We start from the raw sequence: 19,574 nt of genomic DNA, 5'->3' as shown, positions 1-19,574 counted from the left end.
ACATTTGGAAGCCAACCCATTTTTATTCATATAACATTTGAATGGTTCTGTTGGGGAGGGGGGGAACCACGTGCTGCGTGAAGCCACGTCACCCGCTGCCCAGAGGGAGGTGCTGACATTTCCCTGCTCAGGAACACAGCCTGGTTCCTGCCACACTGAAAGCAGGCGGCTGGGATAAAATCCCACACACGGAGCGTGGCAGTGAAAACGGAGCAAAGCTTAGCAACTAACAGATCCTGGTACAAGAATGGAGGTCACTTGCTACTTGGTACCGTTTCCCTGCTGCAAGAGATGTTGGGGAACATATATGCATATCCACTCATTAGAAAAATCAAGGTTTTTACTGGAGACTTCAGGTCTCCTCCCCCCACCCTTGCCCAATTCAGACTCCACACTCCTCTGCAAGCTTCCTTGAATGCAAGACAAGTTCAGTACACAATGCAGATTCTTGTCCTGGCTTAGGGGAAAAGAGGATCAAAAGATTAGCAGTGGATAAGAGGAAGAATAAGGGAGGGGGGAAACGGAGCAATGTCCACGTTTGTTCCACTGACTTTCCAGAACAGACAGAATTCTCCTTTCTTGGAGACCATACATCACATCGGTGTTCCTAGGTAAATGAAGTCTCATCTGTGGTGCTGGACCTTCCATTTGTCCAGTGTGGGCAAAGTGGTAGTGTGCACTTCCAGAAAAGTGGCTATTAGGTGCAGAATCACACATCCTTAAAACCAGTGTGGAACTCTCATGCTTGAATTCCTGCAGGGCTTGTGGCTAGGGCCATCTATCTATCCACCCACCCCATTTTTATACCACCCTTCCTGCATGAAACTTGGGGCTGGGGGAGAGACATTGTTCTTTACTTCCTCAACTAATCTTCAGTGAGGAACGTTAGCCTATTTTAGATAGGATTATATACACTCTGCTTTGGGGGAGGGCAGAATTAAGATTTTACACCCAGGCTTTCTAAATCTATGTGCTTCAGAAGCTGAATTCCACAAGCGACGTGCATTTTCTATACTGATCAAGTTTGCATCATTTATTCTGGATTGGCTGATAATGGGAATGGGAAAGGGAAAGCAGTCTTGCTCCAAATTTTATCCAACTCCTATCCCTTCCTTCTGAGACTTCATCAGGCACAACCACACACTTTTGAGCAGATATTCTGAGCCACGAGGGGTAAAAACGTGCCTTCACACAAAGACACCCCCCCCAGAAAGCAGAGATTCACAAGCAACAATATTCCGTCACTGTTTGCATGCTCCGTAGTCCTGCAGAACTGAAGTATGCCTGCGGAGTTCTTTGGCTAACCAGGCAATACGCAGAGGTGGGGGGTAGAGGAGCAGGCATCAGCGGGGCTGCAACTCTAAAGGTTGCACAGAGTACAGCGTGTCTTCTTGGAAGGCTTTGGAGCGTCTGGCCTCCCTTGCCAAGGTACCCAACAGAAGGCCAGCTTCTGTGCTGCAAACTCTGAGGCAGCCAAGCCTCTTCACATTAGAGGAACCAGGCTTGTCAGAGCGGCTGTCGAGATGGTTTTTCGCTGGAGCCTTCTCCCAGCTTCTAGGGTTTATTTATTGCATTGTGCTTCACACAAGAATCCAGAGTCATCCTAAATGACGGAGGGCATCTGCCTTGTTTCCCTACCTCCGCGCCCTCTCCCAGTCCTGAGGGGGGAAAAAAACCCAGTGACTTCCGGGGAGTGACTATCTCAGTACACAGGATGGGAGCAACCTAAGCCTCCACTGGCCATGAAGAACTCATCGGGGGCCTCGGGCCAGCCAGTTCTCACATCCTAGCCTGTATAACCGGGCTGTTGTGAGGAGGGGAAATCATGTACAGCACCCTGCACTCCTTGGAGAAAGGGTGGGGTAAAGAAAAATGCTGTCACTGGCCTAACATCGGTAAAAGAGACAACTTCGAAGAGAAGACTGTATGAAGCTTCATCGTGGCTCTGTCCAGTCAGGGAAGCAGCACAAGGAATGATCAGGATCATGCTATTTACCAGCAGCTAGAAACTAATGAAAAAAAAAACGAAAGGAGGTTTCGTAATGGACTAGAGGCCTGCAGCCAAAGATCTGGCTTGGGTTGGTTTCCCCCAGCCAGTGTGTGAATTTCAGCTTTAATTTAAGGATTTTTTTAAAATTCATTTTAGTCAAAGGGGGAAAAAAACCAGCAATAGAAATGGCCCACATAACCCTCCTCCCTCTTTGAGGGGGAGGAGGAAGAGAGGCAAATAGGTTTTTAGATCAGCCAGCCATGTATATGAAGAGATAAGGAAGAAAAGCAGACTGTGGGAGAAAGCAGAAAAAAGGAAAAGGGGAAGAACCAGATCTGTTTCACATCGGAAGAATGCCCCCCAGCCACGCTTTGGGATCTGAATCCAGGTCTCTCTGGACCAGGTAGAGCACTCAACTCACTGTACCGGACTGGATCTCAAACCAGTCTTCTGCTGAACAATTGGAGAGGCAAGGGGCAGATGGGCTGCCTCTGTAAAAAAGAAAGACCAGTACTCTCTGGGGAAGAACAGCTCCTGCAGGCTTTTCATTTCTGAACAAAAACAAAACCCCAAACATCATTCTGCTCACTAGTAAGATGCCTGCTAGCGAGGACGTTGAGCAAAATACCAAACTGTATGTTAAACCAGAAGGATACAGGGGGAAAGTGCACACAGTGGGGGTTCACAGAAGATGGATTGCATCAAGCTAACCTTAAAGCCTTTTATAGACACCGTAACTGGCCCTCTGTTTTGAACTACAGGTCATGTTTGCATCTGATCAAGTGTCACACAGGAAATCGCTACTCAGTTCTACACAAAATAGGAATTAATTGCGGTATTAATTTATTTAGGGACTGAATAAACATTACGGCTTTTTTCCAGGGCTTGAAGGCTTTACAATTTGGTCAGTCAGAAAACTGAAATGCTGGTCAATTAACCAGTGAGGGCAAATTTCAGTTGGTGAAAGTCAGTTTCTGATATCGTTGTATGTTTCAATGAGGCTATTTTGGGTCTCACAAATACTGTACTGAATGCCACAAGAAGGAAATAAAAAATAATATTTATTGCTTTAAAATCGCCCATGTTCTCCTTCAGTGTCCTCTCTATCTGGTGTCCCATCAGGATCTTCTGTATCCCATAGTAGCTCAATTTTTAAGAGACCTCTGATGATTTTAAGGTTCTTTTCTTGCTTGATAATCCAGATACAGAAATAACTGAAACAGCAGCAAAATTTCTTCTCAGTGCTATGATTACACGTCTTGATAAGTAATACTATTAGGGGTTTTTATGCTTTTACTTTGTTTTCTTATGTTGCAATTCCAATTTTACCTTATATGGATTTTGTACTTTCTGATATGTAATTACCTGGCTTCCAATTGTGTGTGTGTGTGTGTGTGTGTTTGTGTGTGTGTGCGCGTGCGCCAATAAAGGCTTGTCTGTCTGCTTCAAAATGAGAAGCTGCCTCTAAAACTTTCCCCAAAATTCTATCATACTACAGAGTTCAGGGAGAAGTCCAGAGTGTCGGCAGATGTTCTGATGTCAAATGACTTCACATTTGCCCTTTGCCCTGTTCCCAGAGTACTTTGGGGTGCCGAGAGGCAGCCAGTCAACCCTAGACTAGTCTTGTGCTGCTCTTTTTTATTATTTTTAAAAGAAATTATTCTTCCCCTGAAGAGATTTTAGACCTGTTCTACTTGTTTTATTACTGCTTTTTTATTAGGGGCATTATGATTTTACTGTTGGTTTTATTATTGGATTATTGTGGGTCTTGTTGTTGATTGCATACCGATACAGCTTGCATACCGATACAGTTTCATTGCCTTTCCTGATTGTTTAACATCCATTGCTGGATGTCCCTTTGAGAGAAATATACTAAAAGGTATAAATAGTCTAAGATAAATCATCATTTGATTTTGAAACCCTCCTTAGAGTTTTAAAAAACAGGTCAATCCATGGCATGGGGCAAGAAACAGAAGCTCAAAGAGCCAGTGGATGATGCAAAACTAACTGTGCAGTTCTTTGGTCTCCAGCCAAACAAGTCTGAATGGTCCTTATGCTGCTGATCTTGGACTATTCTTCTCCACCCCACTACTGGTTTTGGACTACTCCCGTTCACTGCCACCACTCGGCTAATATTTATTAGTTGAATTAACTGGAATGTTTAGAGCAAGCTATAATATCCCTATCTCTTGGAGCGTAAAATGGAATTCACTGCCTAGTGAACTTGGCTCACTGCGGCATTTGCTAATTTAATTTCATCTTCGCAGCAATGTATCACTGGCTGCTGGGCAGAACGGTGTTGTGGAAATGTCTTTAAAAGCCTTTTGTTTCACTGCTGTGGAGTTTACTTAAAAGAGAGATCTTTTAACTGCCAGGTGCTTTGAAAGAATATACCAACATTCTGCAGTAAAGGAACACTGAATTCTGCAACCCTTTTTAATGGTAGAAGTTAAAATAAGATTTGTACTGTGCTTATTTTGCATAATTTACTCTGTTCCTTTTGGGATGGGGGGGGCATGAATGAAAATTTGAGACATCCTCCATTCTTTGACCAAGAAATTTAATGGTAGAGCAAAGGAGAGATGACTCCCTCCAACAGAAGGGACCCCCCTTTGTAAGAGCTGCTATTCTGGACACACCTCCTAACGTAAAGCAGGGTGGTTTAGAACTGCAACTCAGAGAAACCCAACAGGCAGACACCTCTGTGGCAGGAGCTTTGCACTCCCGGGAGAGAGCCTTTAATTATTTCACTTTACTAGTGGTTTTCTTGTGGCAGGCAGCTCGGGACTTAACATGAAGTCCAAGAGCCAAGCAGGGCACTGAAATGCTCATGGATGACTACAGGAAACATGGGAGGAGATGAAGAAGGTTGAGGCTCTCAGAATGCTGAATTCTTTACCCAGTTCTCAGGAAATCATGTGTGTCCCTGCCAGGCTCACACTAAAGGGCAGAAGTCTTATAAGCCTCGGATATACCAGCAGCACTGAACTTCTGTTAATTCTTTTAATCAGACACCAGGGATTTAAGGGATCTTCCCTTCAGATCAAGCGTCCAGCTGCGACTGTAAGGCCACCAGGGACTCTGGCAGTAGGGCCCAGGAGCCTTTATTCTCTGTCTCTGGCAAGAGAAGGGAGCGGCTGCCCTAATTTCAGCTGCACTGCTGTGCCACCACTGTAGAAGAGAAGACCAGCTGCCACCACAAACTCAGTCAGCACCAGCTGCTCAGCCCCACTTCCCTTGCCAAACTGCCTCCCCTCTGTGAGACACCGTGCCATGTCATGTGCCATTTAATATTATTATAAATTATTTTTGTTAGCTGCTTTGAGGCGGCCCGTTTCTGTGAAAAGAGAAAGCATCAGTTTTGTAGATGAATGGAGGGTACTGCGGCTCCCAGCCCAGAAAGGATCCAACGGTACAGAAGCCAGCTAGAGTTCCCATCTGGTTCCTGCTAACATGTGGTCTGACTGCAGCTGGAGACAGCTGGTCACTAAGTGGCTCAGAGAATGCCCCTTCCCCGGTTGACTAGCCTCCAGTGCTGACGGCACCTTGAAAGGTAAGTGGCTCCCTCTCCTATTTCACATCTGTATGAAATTGCTTTACCAAGCAGAGACGACCCCCAGTACAGCAAGCAAGCCAGAAAGAGCAGCCCACACAGCTGCCAGTCTCTTACCACACCAATCAGGTCCCCGCGGCCATATTCACCGGTCAAATGCTTTTTCCCATCATCCATCCTGATGACGGAGCGGAGTCGCCCATTCAGCACAATGTAGGTGCAATCTGAGTTGTCGCCTTGCCTACGATGGAGGAATCCACACACACTGTTAGGTCCCCATGCACATGCGCACACAAAATCACAACAGGGATTGGAGAAGACCCTGGATCATCTCTCCCTTGTTTTTGGAAGATCCAAAGAAGTGCAGACCTATGAAGGCCTCCAAGGCACCCTCCCCCTGCTCATAGTTCAGAGTGGTACAGTCTAAGCAAGGCTACATCACTCGATTTCTTTGTACATGTACATAGGCCACATACTCTCTTTTGTGCAGCGGGCCGCATGAGCATTTCAGTTTGGCTAACCTGAACCTCACAAAACAATAGCAACACTACATACTCCGCATACTCTTATCCTGCCCTTCCGCCAGAATGAGCTCAGAGCAATGTACATAGATCTCCCTTCCTCCATTTTATCCTCATGACAACCCTGTGCGGTAGGTTGGTCTGAGAAAAAGTGACCGGCTCAAGTCCAGGAGCTTCAAAGCTGAATGGGGATTTGAATCCAGGTCTCCCTGCTCCTTAACACTCTAACCGCTACACACTGCACTGGCTCTCAGGAACAGAACTGCTGATAGTGGTTTCCCACCCCCTCCCTCCAGATGGTGCTCAGGGTTTTTGCACACCCTACCTGTAAACAGCACGTCCGGCTTCCACTTCCATCCAGTCCAGAGCAAAGTCAATCTGCCTCACAAAGGACGACATCCTCTTCACAACAGTGTGAGCCACACCCAGGACGACTGTTGGCTGCTCCCGCATTATGCTGCAGAGCAAGGCCAAGCCGTTAAGAAGAGATTTTTTGCACATGCATGGAAGGGTAGCTGCACAACTTGGCTGGTGGACCGCCAAGTCAGGTCATTAGTCTCTATAGCTCAGGACGGGTTCCTCCAACGGGCAGCTGCTCTCCAGAGTCTCGTGAAAAGAAAGGGTCTTTCCTAACCAGTAACAGGAATCCTTTTACACAAGACTGACCTTCTGCATGCAAATAATGTAGTGTACCAGTGAGCCATGCCCCATCCTCCCCCTGAAGAAGCTGCCTCCCACCAAGAACATAAGAACATAAGAAAAGCCAATGTTGGATCAGGCCAATGGCCCATCCAGTCCAATACTCTGTCACACAGTGGCCAAAAATACCAGGTGCCATCAGGAGGTCCACCAGTGGGGCCAGGACACTAGATCTCCCACTGTTGGTCCCCCCCCCCCCAAGAATACAGAGCATCACTTGCCCCAGACTGAGAGTTCCTATCTATACCTTGTGACTAATAGCCACTGATGGACCTCTGCTCCATATGTTTATCTAATTCCCTCTTGAAGCTGCCCATGCTTGTAGCCGCCACCACCTCCTGTAGCAGTGAATTCCATGTGTTAATCACTCTTTGGGTGAAGAAGTACTTTCTTTTATCTGTTCTAACTCGACTGCTCAGCAATTTCATTGAGTGCCCATGAGTTCTTGTATTGCGAGAAAGGGAGAAAAGTACTTCTTTCTCTACCTGCTCTATCCCATGCATAATCTTGTAAACCTCAATCATGTCACCCCTCAGCCGTCATTTCTCCAAGCTAAAGAGCCCCAAACTCTTTAACATTTCTTCTAGGGAAAGTGTTCCAACCCTTTTATCATTCTAGTTGCCCTTTTCTGCACTTTTTTCAATGCTCTATCCTTTTTGAGGTGTGGTGACCAGAACTGTACACAGTACTCCAAATGAGGTCACACCATCGATTTATACAGGGGCATTATGATACTGGCTGATTTGTTTTCTTCCTAATAACCCCCAGCACAGCGTTGGCCTTTTTTATTGCAGTCGCACACTGTCACATTGTCATCTAGCTCACCAGCAGTGTCTATTCTGACCAGTGATGGCTCTCCGGGGTCCAGTACCGGTTACCTGAGATGCTTTAAATGGAGATGCTGGGGACAGGTTCCAGGACCTCCTGCATGTAATAACCTGCTCCAGTACCTCTTCTGCAGGTTTGTAAAAATTCTACATATCCTGCCCTGCCATACTTCAAGCTAGCACAGAAACACTTAAAAGAACCTCATATACACCTCAGGATATGGGAAGATTCATATGACCACCCATATCCTCAAGATCCCCTCAGGCAGGCCTGTCCCAGGAAAACAGCGACTGGGCTGCAAGGAAAAGGAGAGTAGACAGGACCCTCCAACTTGCAACGAAATCCACAAGGTTTACTAGCCAACAACAACAAAATCTTATTAGTCTGCCAGATGGTCCCCATCTCTACTAAATGAATTTGTGGTCCATGGATAGCCTACGAGAAAGGGGAAAAATGACCAAGCTCTCTAGCTGGCAAAAAGTGTCCTTGCTGGTCATTTGGGAGAAGTGGGAGGGAGAGAATCTTACAGTCACTGACCAGATGAGCCGCGATTGACAAGCCTTCTGTAAACCCTGGGGCCTAAAGTTATAGTAGAAGAGATTTAGGAACTAGGCAGTGCAATGCAAAATAAATGGCACCTCGGGTGAATTAGTGCTGTTCGGGAAATAAGCATCATTCAACAGTCAACAACAGCTTATGAACACCTGCAGCTGTATCTGCATATTTTCATCTATTTGTAGCTCCTAATTACAATTTTTTTAAAAAATTCCAGAGAGTTTGTCTTTTTCTCAGATGCACACCATATTTAACAACCAGACAGCATTCCAGAAGGCATGGTCTTGCCAAAACCCAGCATTCAGGCCTGGTTCACAAACACAAACAGTAAGAGATGGTAGAATGGGCTTCAGAGTGCAGGTGGTGGCTTCCAACTTAGGATGTTCTTTCAAAAAACCTCCCCCCCCACAAAACAGCGAACCCTTCTCTCTGCTTGCTGTGCTGGCTTTCTATCTGTAGGGTACTTTTAGAACGGGGGAGTGTTGCAAAATGTGATTTCCCCGCCTGCAGTCTGGAATTGTGCACGTCCATTTTAACACCCCGAGTCTCTGCCGTCTCATTCCTCTGCGAGTATTAATGGGGATTGTAGCGTTCAAAAGGGGCTTTGCTGCATATCGAGCAAGGGACGTGGGGTTCTTGTTATCAGAACTTCTTTAGCAAGCAGATACATGAGCTACAGAAAGAGCTGGTCGTGCAAAACCAGTCCAAACTGGGGTTTCCAATTCATTCTCCTGTCAACCAGGATAGGATTCTTACAAAGAAAACTAACTTAATTTAAAGGACCCCATCTAAGAGATAAGCAAAGGATATTTTCAAGAACAACTGATTAGACAATTTTTGTTTGGGGGGGAAATGGTAAACAGGAATGCTAAGATTTACTCTCCTGAAGGTTGCTTTGTAATGCTACCTATTGTATTTCTTTGATTCCTTACATGTGCTTCCATTTCCATTGCCCTACAGATTCAAGAAAACTGAAAAAGTAAAAGATGTATACAGCCCAGAAGGTTGCAAAGACAACAAGATAACAGCCGGCCATTTAAGGACACATAAGCCCCTAAAATTAATCAGCATAAAGCCACTGAACTCTGTGCTGGACTGCAGCTAGCAACTGTAGAACTCAGGGTTACGTTGCACATTACTGAAGCTTTATGTGGAAAGAGATTCTGTACAGAATTAACATTTCACATGTGCATGAGCCTACCCACCTATATACCACATGCACACCCACTCACCTTTACCCACACATTGAAATGTTTTACTCCACTTTTTAGCCCCCCAAAGGGGCTCAAAACACCTTCCAAGAGAATTCAGAAAAGCCCAGTCCAGCACCATGAAACAGTGCAGACCAGAACATCTATCATTCTAAGCTGCCCATGAAGCCGCTCCAGATCAGTTCAGCCTTAAAGTTTCCTGGAGGTCAGAAGGGAAGGTGTCCTCTTGACCTTTTCAGGAAGACCAACCCACAGAACTGGAACCACTGCATTGAAGCCAAAGACAGTGTAGTGGCAGGTGCAATACATCTGAAGGAGGAATTGCTGGGAAGACCAGAACTGCCACTTGGGGTCATTCACAGAGACGTGTGTACCATCACTGCACCGGAAGGCCTACCACCTCCATCCCTATCAACTTGACCAACTACCAATGTCAACTTCAAAGGCCCTTCCCAGAAGCCTCTAATTTCTGTGATTAGAACGATGAGCCTTTATTGGGGCTGCACCATTAATGGGACTCCCTTCTGAGACTGATCTGTCTCGGAAGCTTCGGCGAGTAGATAAAATGGGAACCACTCCTTAGAGAGGGTGGACACGCCAACCTCCCTTGTGGGAGGGCATTAGCTGATGGTTGGACGTCCTGGTCAAGGCTTGTAAAGGCGAAACAGCTTCCCAGCTACGAAAAGAATGCCTGCAATGGATGTTCCAGCCAGGCTGTGGCAGTGTGGCGATTGACATACGGGTCCTGAATCCTGGCCAGCAAGCAGCCGTGCGGGAAAATGACGGAGCCAGCCAGAAGACGTCTACACCGGGCAGTGATGGCGCGTGCAATTAAAATGAATATATGTTGTCTTCCCTATCCCCTACAAACATTGTTAGTCCCTTGTCTATATGGAGTAACTGTACATCGCTTTGAGCCCACTGGGGAAAGCAATTAATAAATGGATATTATTATTATTATTACCTTCTCTGCTGTCTTTTAGACGTCGGGCGAAGTCTACTCTGCATCTTGAGATGCAAGATGGTAAGCTTTTTAACAGATACCATCCAAACTAAATTCCATGCCACACAGCCTTCCCTTGCAGGAATTCTGTAAGATGTGAAGCAGCTCACAGGAATACCAAGTCTATCCCCTACTCCCAGTTCCGCAGAGCAGCCTGGATTGTTGCTCCATCTCCAAAGCTAAGCAAGCCTGGGCCAGGCCAATGTCAGGATGGGACACCACATAGGCATGCACAACATCCTCCTCCACTGAGCTCTGGCTTGCTCTGCAGTTGGCATCAGGAAGCAGAAGATCTGGCTGTGCAGCACTTGAACCTCCCCCCTGGAATTTAAACTTTGAGCCAATGATGTGGCCCAGGAAGACTTGGGGCATGCAAACAGAGAAAAAAGGCAGGCAGAACAGAACTGAAGGTATTTTGAAGGAAAGCAGAAAGCCAAGGCAACAAGAAAAGAGAAAAAAGCAGGCAGGTGCATGACAATGTTCCCTCTTAGCTGTGGAGTCTTGTGAGCAAAAATTCTACTTGGTGAGCTACTGGCATTAAAGTTGTGAGCGAGCAATTCGGCTACTGCATAAATCAGTTTGCTCTGGAGCCATCCTTCCTGAGCGGAGACTAAAATGTGTGAGCCGGAGGCTAAAAAACTGTGAGCTAGCTCACACTAACTCAGCTTAGAGGGAACACTGGTGCATGAATGAGAAGAAGGGAAGGCACAGCCAAGCCATCCCAAGCATGAGTTGTTAGGCTACTGGCTCAGGGAGAGTGCTCCAGAAAGGCCAGCAAGGTGTCGAATGGTTCCTTGCAGGGCAAGTCTGGGAAAGGCACCGTCCAAGCAGGAGCTGCTAGCATTTGGACACAAAAAGGTAGATGGGGGAGAGCTCACAAGCAGGAACCAAAAGAAATCAAGAGGACCAACTGTCCTGAAAAGCATATCCAAATTTCCCCCTCCACCCAAATCAATTATATAAATAACCATACTACAAAGCTTGGGAGTCCCCCCCCCAATTAATGGGCTTTTTTTGTATACGTTATTTGTAGCCAGACATTTTCTACGCCTTCGACAAGTCACGCACCACAAAGCCTTTGCACCATCTTCCCCATGTCCCAGTGATGGCTTAATTGGACGCTGGATTCAAAAGGCAACTCCGCCCCCTTCCCCACCCCAGCCCAGAGCAGAGGCACCCTGCACTTAGCACTTCACAGCTGTGAGTTCGGGGGAACCATGTAATTAGCTGGCATCTGCCCTGTACTTATATCCCCACAAGAGGGATGCCAGTACCAGGGAGGGATATGACACTGCAAAGTTGATGCTGTTGTTGGCCCACAGCTCGGCTGAAGACGATCCCCAGCCTTCCTCAACCGTTCTTCTTCTTCCCCAACAACGAGTCTTTACAACAGCAGTTCAGCAGGGTGGGAAAGACAGAAAAGGAATAATGCTTTCCACAGCAGATGGGAAGGTAGAATATGTGGAAACTAGCTGCAACCGGAACCGAGTGTATTCTGAGATCAGTCTACTCCTATACAGAAACAGGCTTAAGTACAGAACTCAGCAACTCAAGAATCTCATGTTTTAAAAAATCAAGTATCTAGTCCTTAGGGTTGATAAGATTCATTTGGGAAGTGTGAAGGTCAATTGCATACCCTCCCCTATGGGTTGCAGAAGAATTACACAAAATGAACCTTTGAGCTTCCCATGAGGATTTCTTTTCATCAATGGATTGGAGGGTATCCCTGTGAGGGTTACTCCTCCCCGTCCACTCAGGAGGTAGGGCTTTACTGAAGGATTCTGTAGAGTTCTTCCCTTTCTAGTGGAAGTTCTCAGTTTTCAGTAAGATCCTGATCACAGCCTAGATGAGTAAGGACACCCTCCAATCCACCAATAAAAAGAAACCCACACAGAAAGCCCATGCTTCATTTTCCACAAGTGGAGGAATGTTGAAAAATTGTACCACCCTGGATGGGAAACACCTGAGGAGGCTGCTGGGGAAGAATCAGTGGCGGAACTGCTGTCGCATTCGTAATGCCTTATAAATGTGGAAAAGGTAGGTCAGGGAGACCCTTCCCTAGCCTTTCAGAGTATTTGAATTAAATTGTTGCTGGAGACCCTTGTGGAAGAATATTTCTGTTGCTGATGAGAAGTCTGTGAGTCTGCACTGGCACCATCTGGTAAACACCTTCTTTGTCACTCCACATAAGAACATAAGAACGTAAGAACATAAGAGACGCCAATGTCGGATCAGGCCAAAGGCCCATCCAGTCCAACACTCTGTATCACACAGTGGCCAGAAATACCAGTGCCATCAGGAGGTCCACCAGTGGGCCCTGTTTGTCAAAGTTCTCCTGGAAGCCAGTAGAGATTCGAATGATTTTGAGTATGCAAAGCTTTCTAATGCCCTCGTTTCAGCTTCTGGCTACAGTCATTCAGGGGTGGGGTGCTGTAGCAAATTTTAAGTGCAGAAGTCACATGCTGTGGGATGGATCCATGAAGGGTGAATTGCCATGACCACAAGCTCCAAGACCTCCTTCCCTAACAGAGGGCTATGAAAATCAAGTCTCCCCCTCTCCTGACTAGCCCTGTTGAAGACCAGTACTGTACAAGGGAACTAGAGGGCAGGCCTAAAGGAGGCCATTGGGCCAGGGACAACTGATGGCATGGCCGCTCCTTCTGCCTTGAACTTTGACAAATACCTTGGAAGCTTGTGATTAGTGACAGAAGTGAAAAGATCCAGAACTGGTTATCTCAGGTGCCTCGAGATTGCTCAGAAGTCCTGGTTCTACATAGTGATTTTTAGAGGCACTACAGTATATTTTTATAGGCTGTAGGGGGTGTAGGCCCCATTCATTTTGGATGGCCTCCTCCAAGGACTCCAGGAATCACATGTGAGGCAGCTCTACTTTGGGGTATGACATGAGAAACCCCTCAAAGTTTGGCAGAGGGCTCTGGAGGCTGTTCAGTTTGCTTGCTAGCTACATGCAAAATTGATGAGGCTTCAGCTACGTGACCGTCCTCTGCAAAGAAGAGTTTGGAGGAAGAGGGGACTGAGTGCTGATGTTCATCCCCTGGCAATTCCCCCTCTTCTTTTTCAGATACTCAACAGCAACAGAGAGATGCTTTTTGTCTGAAAAGAACAAACCAGAACCTGCTCTTGGGTCCGGGGTGGGTGGGGGATGTTGATTCTGATAAAACACGCAGGGAACTCGAGTCCTGAGGACAGGAGTCTGCTCATAGGCTCCTTTCTCCTAGCCATGTCATGAGGATCTGGAGAGAGCTGCCTGGGGTTTTGAGAAGAGTTGTCTGGCCCTTGTACCTGCCCTCTTCCTACTCCTAACTGGGAAGGAACAAGAGGAGGGTGTGCACTTTTGCTTGTATTCATTATGCTGTCTTTGGCACACACACACACCCCGAATCTCTTTTACTATCGCCTGCTTGATCCAAGCACAGATATCAGGGTGGCCCCATCTAAGATGGCAGGCGGGAGCCTGGGCTCTGAAGGCGGTGTCGTAGCGAGGTCTCTTCCCCCCTCTGAGGGGCTGGCCTGGGTCTTGGGGGTCCGAGCCAATGGGGGAGGGGCTATCATTGCAACCACGTGCAGCTTGACAAAGCCCTGGCAGGGGGACCCAGACTTGCAGTGGAAGAGCAGCCATCTGTTTCGAAGAGAGTGGCGAGCAGAGGAGTCCTGCTGGAGCACACCTTTGCTGACCATTTGTTGCGGGCTCTGGCTAGGTCACTGGAGAACAATACTGGCAAGATACCGCCACAGTTCTCCCACCTCTGCTCCAGACAGCAGGTCTCCCCGCACCCTAGAGAGTTGCCACCATCTGGCTTCGGCTGCAGCTGAGGCAAGCAAAAGAGGTGGGGTAGGCAGCAGACCTCTCAAAAGGTTTTTCTTTGGCCTGTTGTCAATTTTATTTCCTCCCAGAGCAGAGGTGCCAAACCCATTTGCTACGAGGGCCGGATGCGACATAAATGTGACTCTGTCGGGCTGGGCCATATGTGCCATAAAATGTAACGCCAGGTACCAGAGATATAAACTTTATAAAGGACTGCAGCTGGTAAGCTCTAAGTTGGTGTGTCCTCTCTGCAAGGCCCCATGGGCTAGTGGAGGTGTAGAGGAAAACCCACATGGGTGGACCGGAGAGCTCCTCTGCTGCCCCTTCCCCAGCCCCGCTCCCACTGCCAATGCTGTGAGCCTGGGCCCCAGGGTAAAAATGCGAAGTGGCTGGGCACTGCAAGCTCCCCCCCTGCCCCTGAGCCACTATTGGAAAAGGACTGGGAAGAGAAGTTGAACTAACCCCAGGTCCAAGGCCATGTGTGTGGCAGGACCCAGACTAAGTACAGCCCAATAAGCTGGAGACACCCATGAGGCAGTGGCTGCCTCTGGCCAAGGCTACTACATGGTGGGGTAACGCTGGGGGTTCAAGCTAGAGATCATTGCCAAGGTGTGCCACCCCCATGCGGCGGCCCTGCCCCATGCTGAAGACCACCAAATTACCTGATAGGGGAGCTGGCAACACATACACAAGATTGTGTGTGTGGAAGAGGCCCCAGGCCACCCAGTGACCAGTATGACTGAAGATCACTGGCAGCTGCCTACAGCTGAAGGCCACCAAGTGGTGGAGGATAAGGCCTCCGATGTGCGGAAGGAACTGCCAAAAATCTGGGCCCATGGGCCACAACACAGCTGCTACGGGGGGGGGGGGGAGGAAGGGGGGGAGGGCTCGGTTTGAGAGCGCGGGTGGAGAGAGAGAGAGAGAGAGAGAGAGAGAGAGAGAGAGAGAGAGAGAGAGAGAGAGAGAGATTATGCTGTTGAACAGAAGAGTAGAGGAGTGGCTCCCAAGTGCTGCTTCTGCAGATCAGGGTGGGCATAGCTGGAGGGTTCTGCCTCCCACTGGAAAGGGAAGGACCCTGTAAAGTCTTCAGCCCAGAACAGATGTGAGAGGAGCTACCCTCACAGGGATAACCTCCTCCAGTGACAAAAATACAAATTTGCTTCATTTGCATAACAGGTACAAGGCAGCAGAGCCCAGTGTTCCCTGGCACGGAATGCCTAAGATCTCAATGCAAGATTCTGGCTCTCTTTAGTAAAACTTGTACACAAGCCCTGCCCTTGACACCTGGGGGACAACCCAACCAATCCAGACCCACCTTTGTGAACAGCACACTGAAAATGCCCACTGTGTTTCAAAGGTCCAAGTGGACTGGCCTCTACCTAATTTGGAGTGTCCTTCCCTGAAAGCAAAAAGCCATGGACTGGACCTGGGGCCCACCACAATACAAAACAGATGCTCTACAACTCAGCCACCACCTGCTGCCCCAGTAGCCCAAGCTTCAGAGGAATCCAGGGAGCCCAGAGACTCACGGCAAGCCTCCAACATGCATGGAGCCGGACGAGACGAGTGACTCACGCAGGAATCCCTAGTGCTCCCTACACAATATACACACAGAGGAAAAAGGAGGCTCACTCGTAGAAGTGGGACTTCGAGATGGCCAGGAAAGTGCAGTCCCGATTGGCCTTGAGGGTGAAGATGAGTGGCTCCCCCGTCAGGACAGCCAGCTGCCCCACCAGCTCCCCTGGGTGGGTAATGAACAGGCAGGTCTCCTCCTCCGAGTCAATCTTGCGCTGGTACACGTGGAGCATCCCAGAGATCACGAACCGGATGTTGACGTCCTGCGAAGGCAGAGAGAGAGATACCTAAGGGACCGCCTCTTCCCGTATGTTCCCTCAAGAGCACTGCGACTGGGGAATTTCCATCACCTTGAAGTGTCAGGCCCCCGAGTTGTAAAGTTGTCCCATACCAGAGCCAGAGCGTTTTCGGTGGCGGCTCCTACCTGGTGGAATGAGCTCCCGGAGGAGATCCGGGCCCTGCGGGACCTCGTACAGTTCCGCAGGGCTTGCAAAACGGAGCTCTTCCGCCAGGCTTTCGAGTAGGAGCCGCCACTATTCCATTACCAAGATTTCATCTTTCATCTGCCACATTGTCTGGGGGGGGGGGCGGTAGATGCTGCCCGATTGAGCTGGGAAACAGTACTCCTGGCGCTCATACTTTTAAGAAAACCTGCCGCCAATGTGATCTGTTGCGCATCTTGGTTATTTTATGTAAATTATTGTAGCACCATTTTAGTATGTATGTAACATTGTTTTACTTTTTTAAATCTTTAAACCCTATTTGTTAGCCGCCCTGAGACACTATGTATAGGGCGGGATACAAGTCCCAAAAATAAATAAATAAATAAATCAGATCTGTTCCATGGCCATGACTGCTGCCGCCACTCAGATCTCCACTTGCAAAGCCCAAGCTGTGTTTAAGATCATGTGTTGAGGGACTTAAGAGAAACAAATTAGATGTGAAATTAAAACTCAGCACACAGATTTTTTCAGGGAAATGGAGGGTGGTGTTTGGTTTTTTTTGCCAATTATGCCCAAATAGATAACCTTGAAAAAGACAGAAGAAAAAAACTGGAGGAGAAAAGCACAAGCAGACAAGGCTGTGGATGCAAGTGCAGCACATTGTTAGAGAGAGGAGGAGGAGGAGATTGGATTTATACCCCACCCTTCACTTACAATATCCTTTCCCTTTCCCCTCCCCTTAACAAACACCCTGTGAGGTAGGTGTGGCTGAGAGAGCTCTCCCAAGAACTGCCCTTGAGAGAACAGCTCTGAAAGAACTTGTGACTGACTCAAGGTCACACCATCAGCTGCATGTGGAGGTTCTCCCAGATTAGAGTCTGCGCTCCTAACTACTATACCAAACTGGTGTTTGAGCACCACATCGAGGCAAAGAAAGGGTCCTTATAGGCCGTCAGCATCGTCTTATTTGCACTGAGCCATTTCACCAAGGAAGTCACAATGCATGCAAGTGACAGGACTGGAGGGAGGCATACAAATGGGTCAGTGAGAGAGACTGAAGGAGGAAGAACAGACACAGAGAAGGTATCACAAAGACGGTAATAAAATCTGTTTGGGACTCCACCAGGTGATACACATTTAGTGGCAACAGCATGCCAGATGATTACCAGCCTGCAGCAACCCAGCAGCCGCCTGTGTTTCATGCAGGCTGAAGAAAACATTCTGGTCACACTGCAATCTTTTGGATATTGGAACTGAGAAGGTAGCGGAATGGGGGGGAAAGCACCCTGCCTGCCCTTATCATCGCCACACTCTGTTAGTTTATGAAGAAGCATTGTCTACTGCCTGCCCTTGGCTTCCTGCACATTCTCACAGACAGCTTTCTTTTTGTTGGGTAACTGAAAACAACAACCTGGCAAAGCACAGCAAATCATTTCCAGCACAATTGCTCTGGAGTGCAACGCCTCCCAGAGGGAGCATTTCTTCCAGCTGTACACATTGAGTATGGGGAGATTAGGCTTGCAACAGATGCCCAACTATTTTTCGCAGTGCCCCCTTGAGGATCTGAAGATGGCACACTTCATTACAAGGACTATTGCCTTTGAACTGCCATTCTATGGGTCCTGCCACGGTTGTACCAAGTGACAAAGAGAGTCGGGTGCTCTGCCTGAATCCATTTAGAAACCAAGACGACCACCCTCCAGCCAAGCAGGCTCCTCTCTCAGCCCATTTAGCCTACAGGTGTCCCTTGGGAGAGACGCCCGTGTCTGCCTTATCTCCCGGATCGTACCATTTCTAATGGCCCTGACCTGGATAGCCCATGCTAACCTGATCTTGTCAGATCTTGGAAGCTAAGCAGGATTAAAAAGGTAAAGGTTCCCTTGCTCGAAAGCCAGTCGAATCCGACTCTAGGGTTGCGGTGCTCATCTCCGTTTCAAAGCCGAAGAGCCAGCGCTGTCCAAAGACGTTTCCGTGGTCATGTGGCCGGTATGACTAAACACCAAGGCACACGGAATACTGTTACCTTCCCACCGAAGCGGTACCTATTTATCTACTTGCAATTTCTTGCTTTCGAACTGCTAGGTTGGCAGGAGCTGGAACCAGAGACGGGAGCTCGCTCCGTCATGTGGCACTCTGGGTCTCGAACTGCTGAACTACTGACCTTCCACAGCCTGCAGTTCAGCGTCTTAACCACTTGAGCCACCGCAGCTCCTTAAGCAGGATTAGCCTGGCTAATATTTGGATGAGAGGCCTCCAAGGAATACATGGGTCGTGCTGCAGAGGCAAGCAACGGCAAACCACCTCTGGATGTCTCTTGCCTTGAAAACCCCCCATGGGGTCACCGCAAGACAGCTGTGACTTGACGGCACTTTCCACCACCACCATTTCTAACTGGAGGCAGCACAGTCCAAGAGCCCCACGACGTCATTCTACTGTGTGGCTACAGCAGCAGCTCTGACAGAGATGCTGGGCGACTTGGGTTTCTATCCTGCTCTTGCAAGGATAAGCCCAGCACCCAAGCCACCCAGGTCTTTTCTCCACATAAATTTCAGCTGTTGCTGCTTAAGGATAAGAGCCAACAAGATTCTTAGTATTGAAAGACATGCAAGGCAGGCATGGACAGAAGGGTACAGCACGGGGAAGTTCAACACTGTGCACTGACCGTACGTTTGCCCACCGCAGCTCATCTGAGAGCCAGTTTGGTATAGTGCTTAAGGAGCGTGGAGTCTAATCTGGGAGAACCAGGTTGGATCCCCCACGCCTCCACATGCAGCTGCTGGTGTGACCTTGGGTCAGTCAAAAGTTCTCTCAGAGCTGTTCTCTCACAAGAGCAGTCCTCGTAAGAGCTCTCTCAGCTTGTAAGCCGCTGAGAGCCGCTCAGCTTGTAAGCCACTCTAAGACTCCTTCAGGTTGGAAATGAAAAAAAAAATGTTGGGACATATATGCATATGTGGTGGAGATGTGAAAAGGTACAAAGATACTCGGAAAAAGTTTATCGAATGATAAAGGAAATAATGGGAACGCAAATAGCATTTAGGCCAGAGATCGCTTTACTAAATATGATCCCAGATATTTACAATAGCACAGATAAATATGTAATTATATACTACTTTACTGCAGCAAGAATATTGCTAGCTAAAGCATGGAAAGAAGAGAAAGTGCCTTCAGAAACAGATCTAATTGAAAAAATGTTAGCAGTAGCTGAAATGGACAGATTAACTTTAAGATTACAAGGTAAAAATAAGGAGATATTTGAAAACCATAGGAAAAGTTTCTAAGTATGGATTGAGACTGTAATTATGAAAGACTCACAAGGATAAAAAATGTAACATGAAGATGTAGTGTATATAATGGAAAATTATAAATAAAT

At 47.8% G+C, this 19,574-nt stretch overlaps 1 protein-coding gene across 4 annotated transcripts in view; it reads right to left on the bottom strand.

Annotated features, from left to right (window-relative positions):
• The window catches only part of PNPLA7 (patatin like phospholipase domain containing 7), a 111,543-nt gene that overhangs the window by 65,597 nt on the left and 26,372 nt on the right, over positions 1–19,574 (bottom strand). For all 4 annotated transcript variants that reach the window (XM_015423102.1, XM_015423103.1, XM_015423104.1 and 1 more), the window contains exons 16-18: positions 15,819–16,024; positions 6,390–6,521; positions 5,661–5,784 (exon numbers count right to left, since the gene is read on the bottom strand). In XM_015423102.1, coding sequence (XP_015278588.1) covers positions 5,661–5,784; positions 6,390–6,521; positions 15,819–16,024 — 462 coding nt within the window. The remainder of the gene's footprint in view (positions 1–5,660; positions 5,785–6,389; positions 6,522–15,818; positions 16,025–19,574) is intronic.

This window comes from Gekko japonicus, unplaced genomic scaffold (assembly GCF_001447785.1).
Source record: "Gekko japonicus isolate JY-2015 unplaced genomic scaffold, Gekko_japonicus_V1.1 scaffold454, whole genome shotgun sequence".
In the NCBI taxonomy this organism is placed as follows: Eukaryota; Metazoa; Chordata; class Lepidosauria; order Squamata; family Gekkonidae; genus Gekko; species Gekko japonicus.
This window is presented reverse-complemented; position numbering and strand designations above follow the sequence as displayed.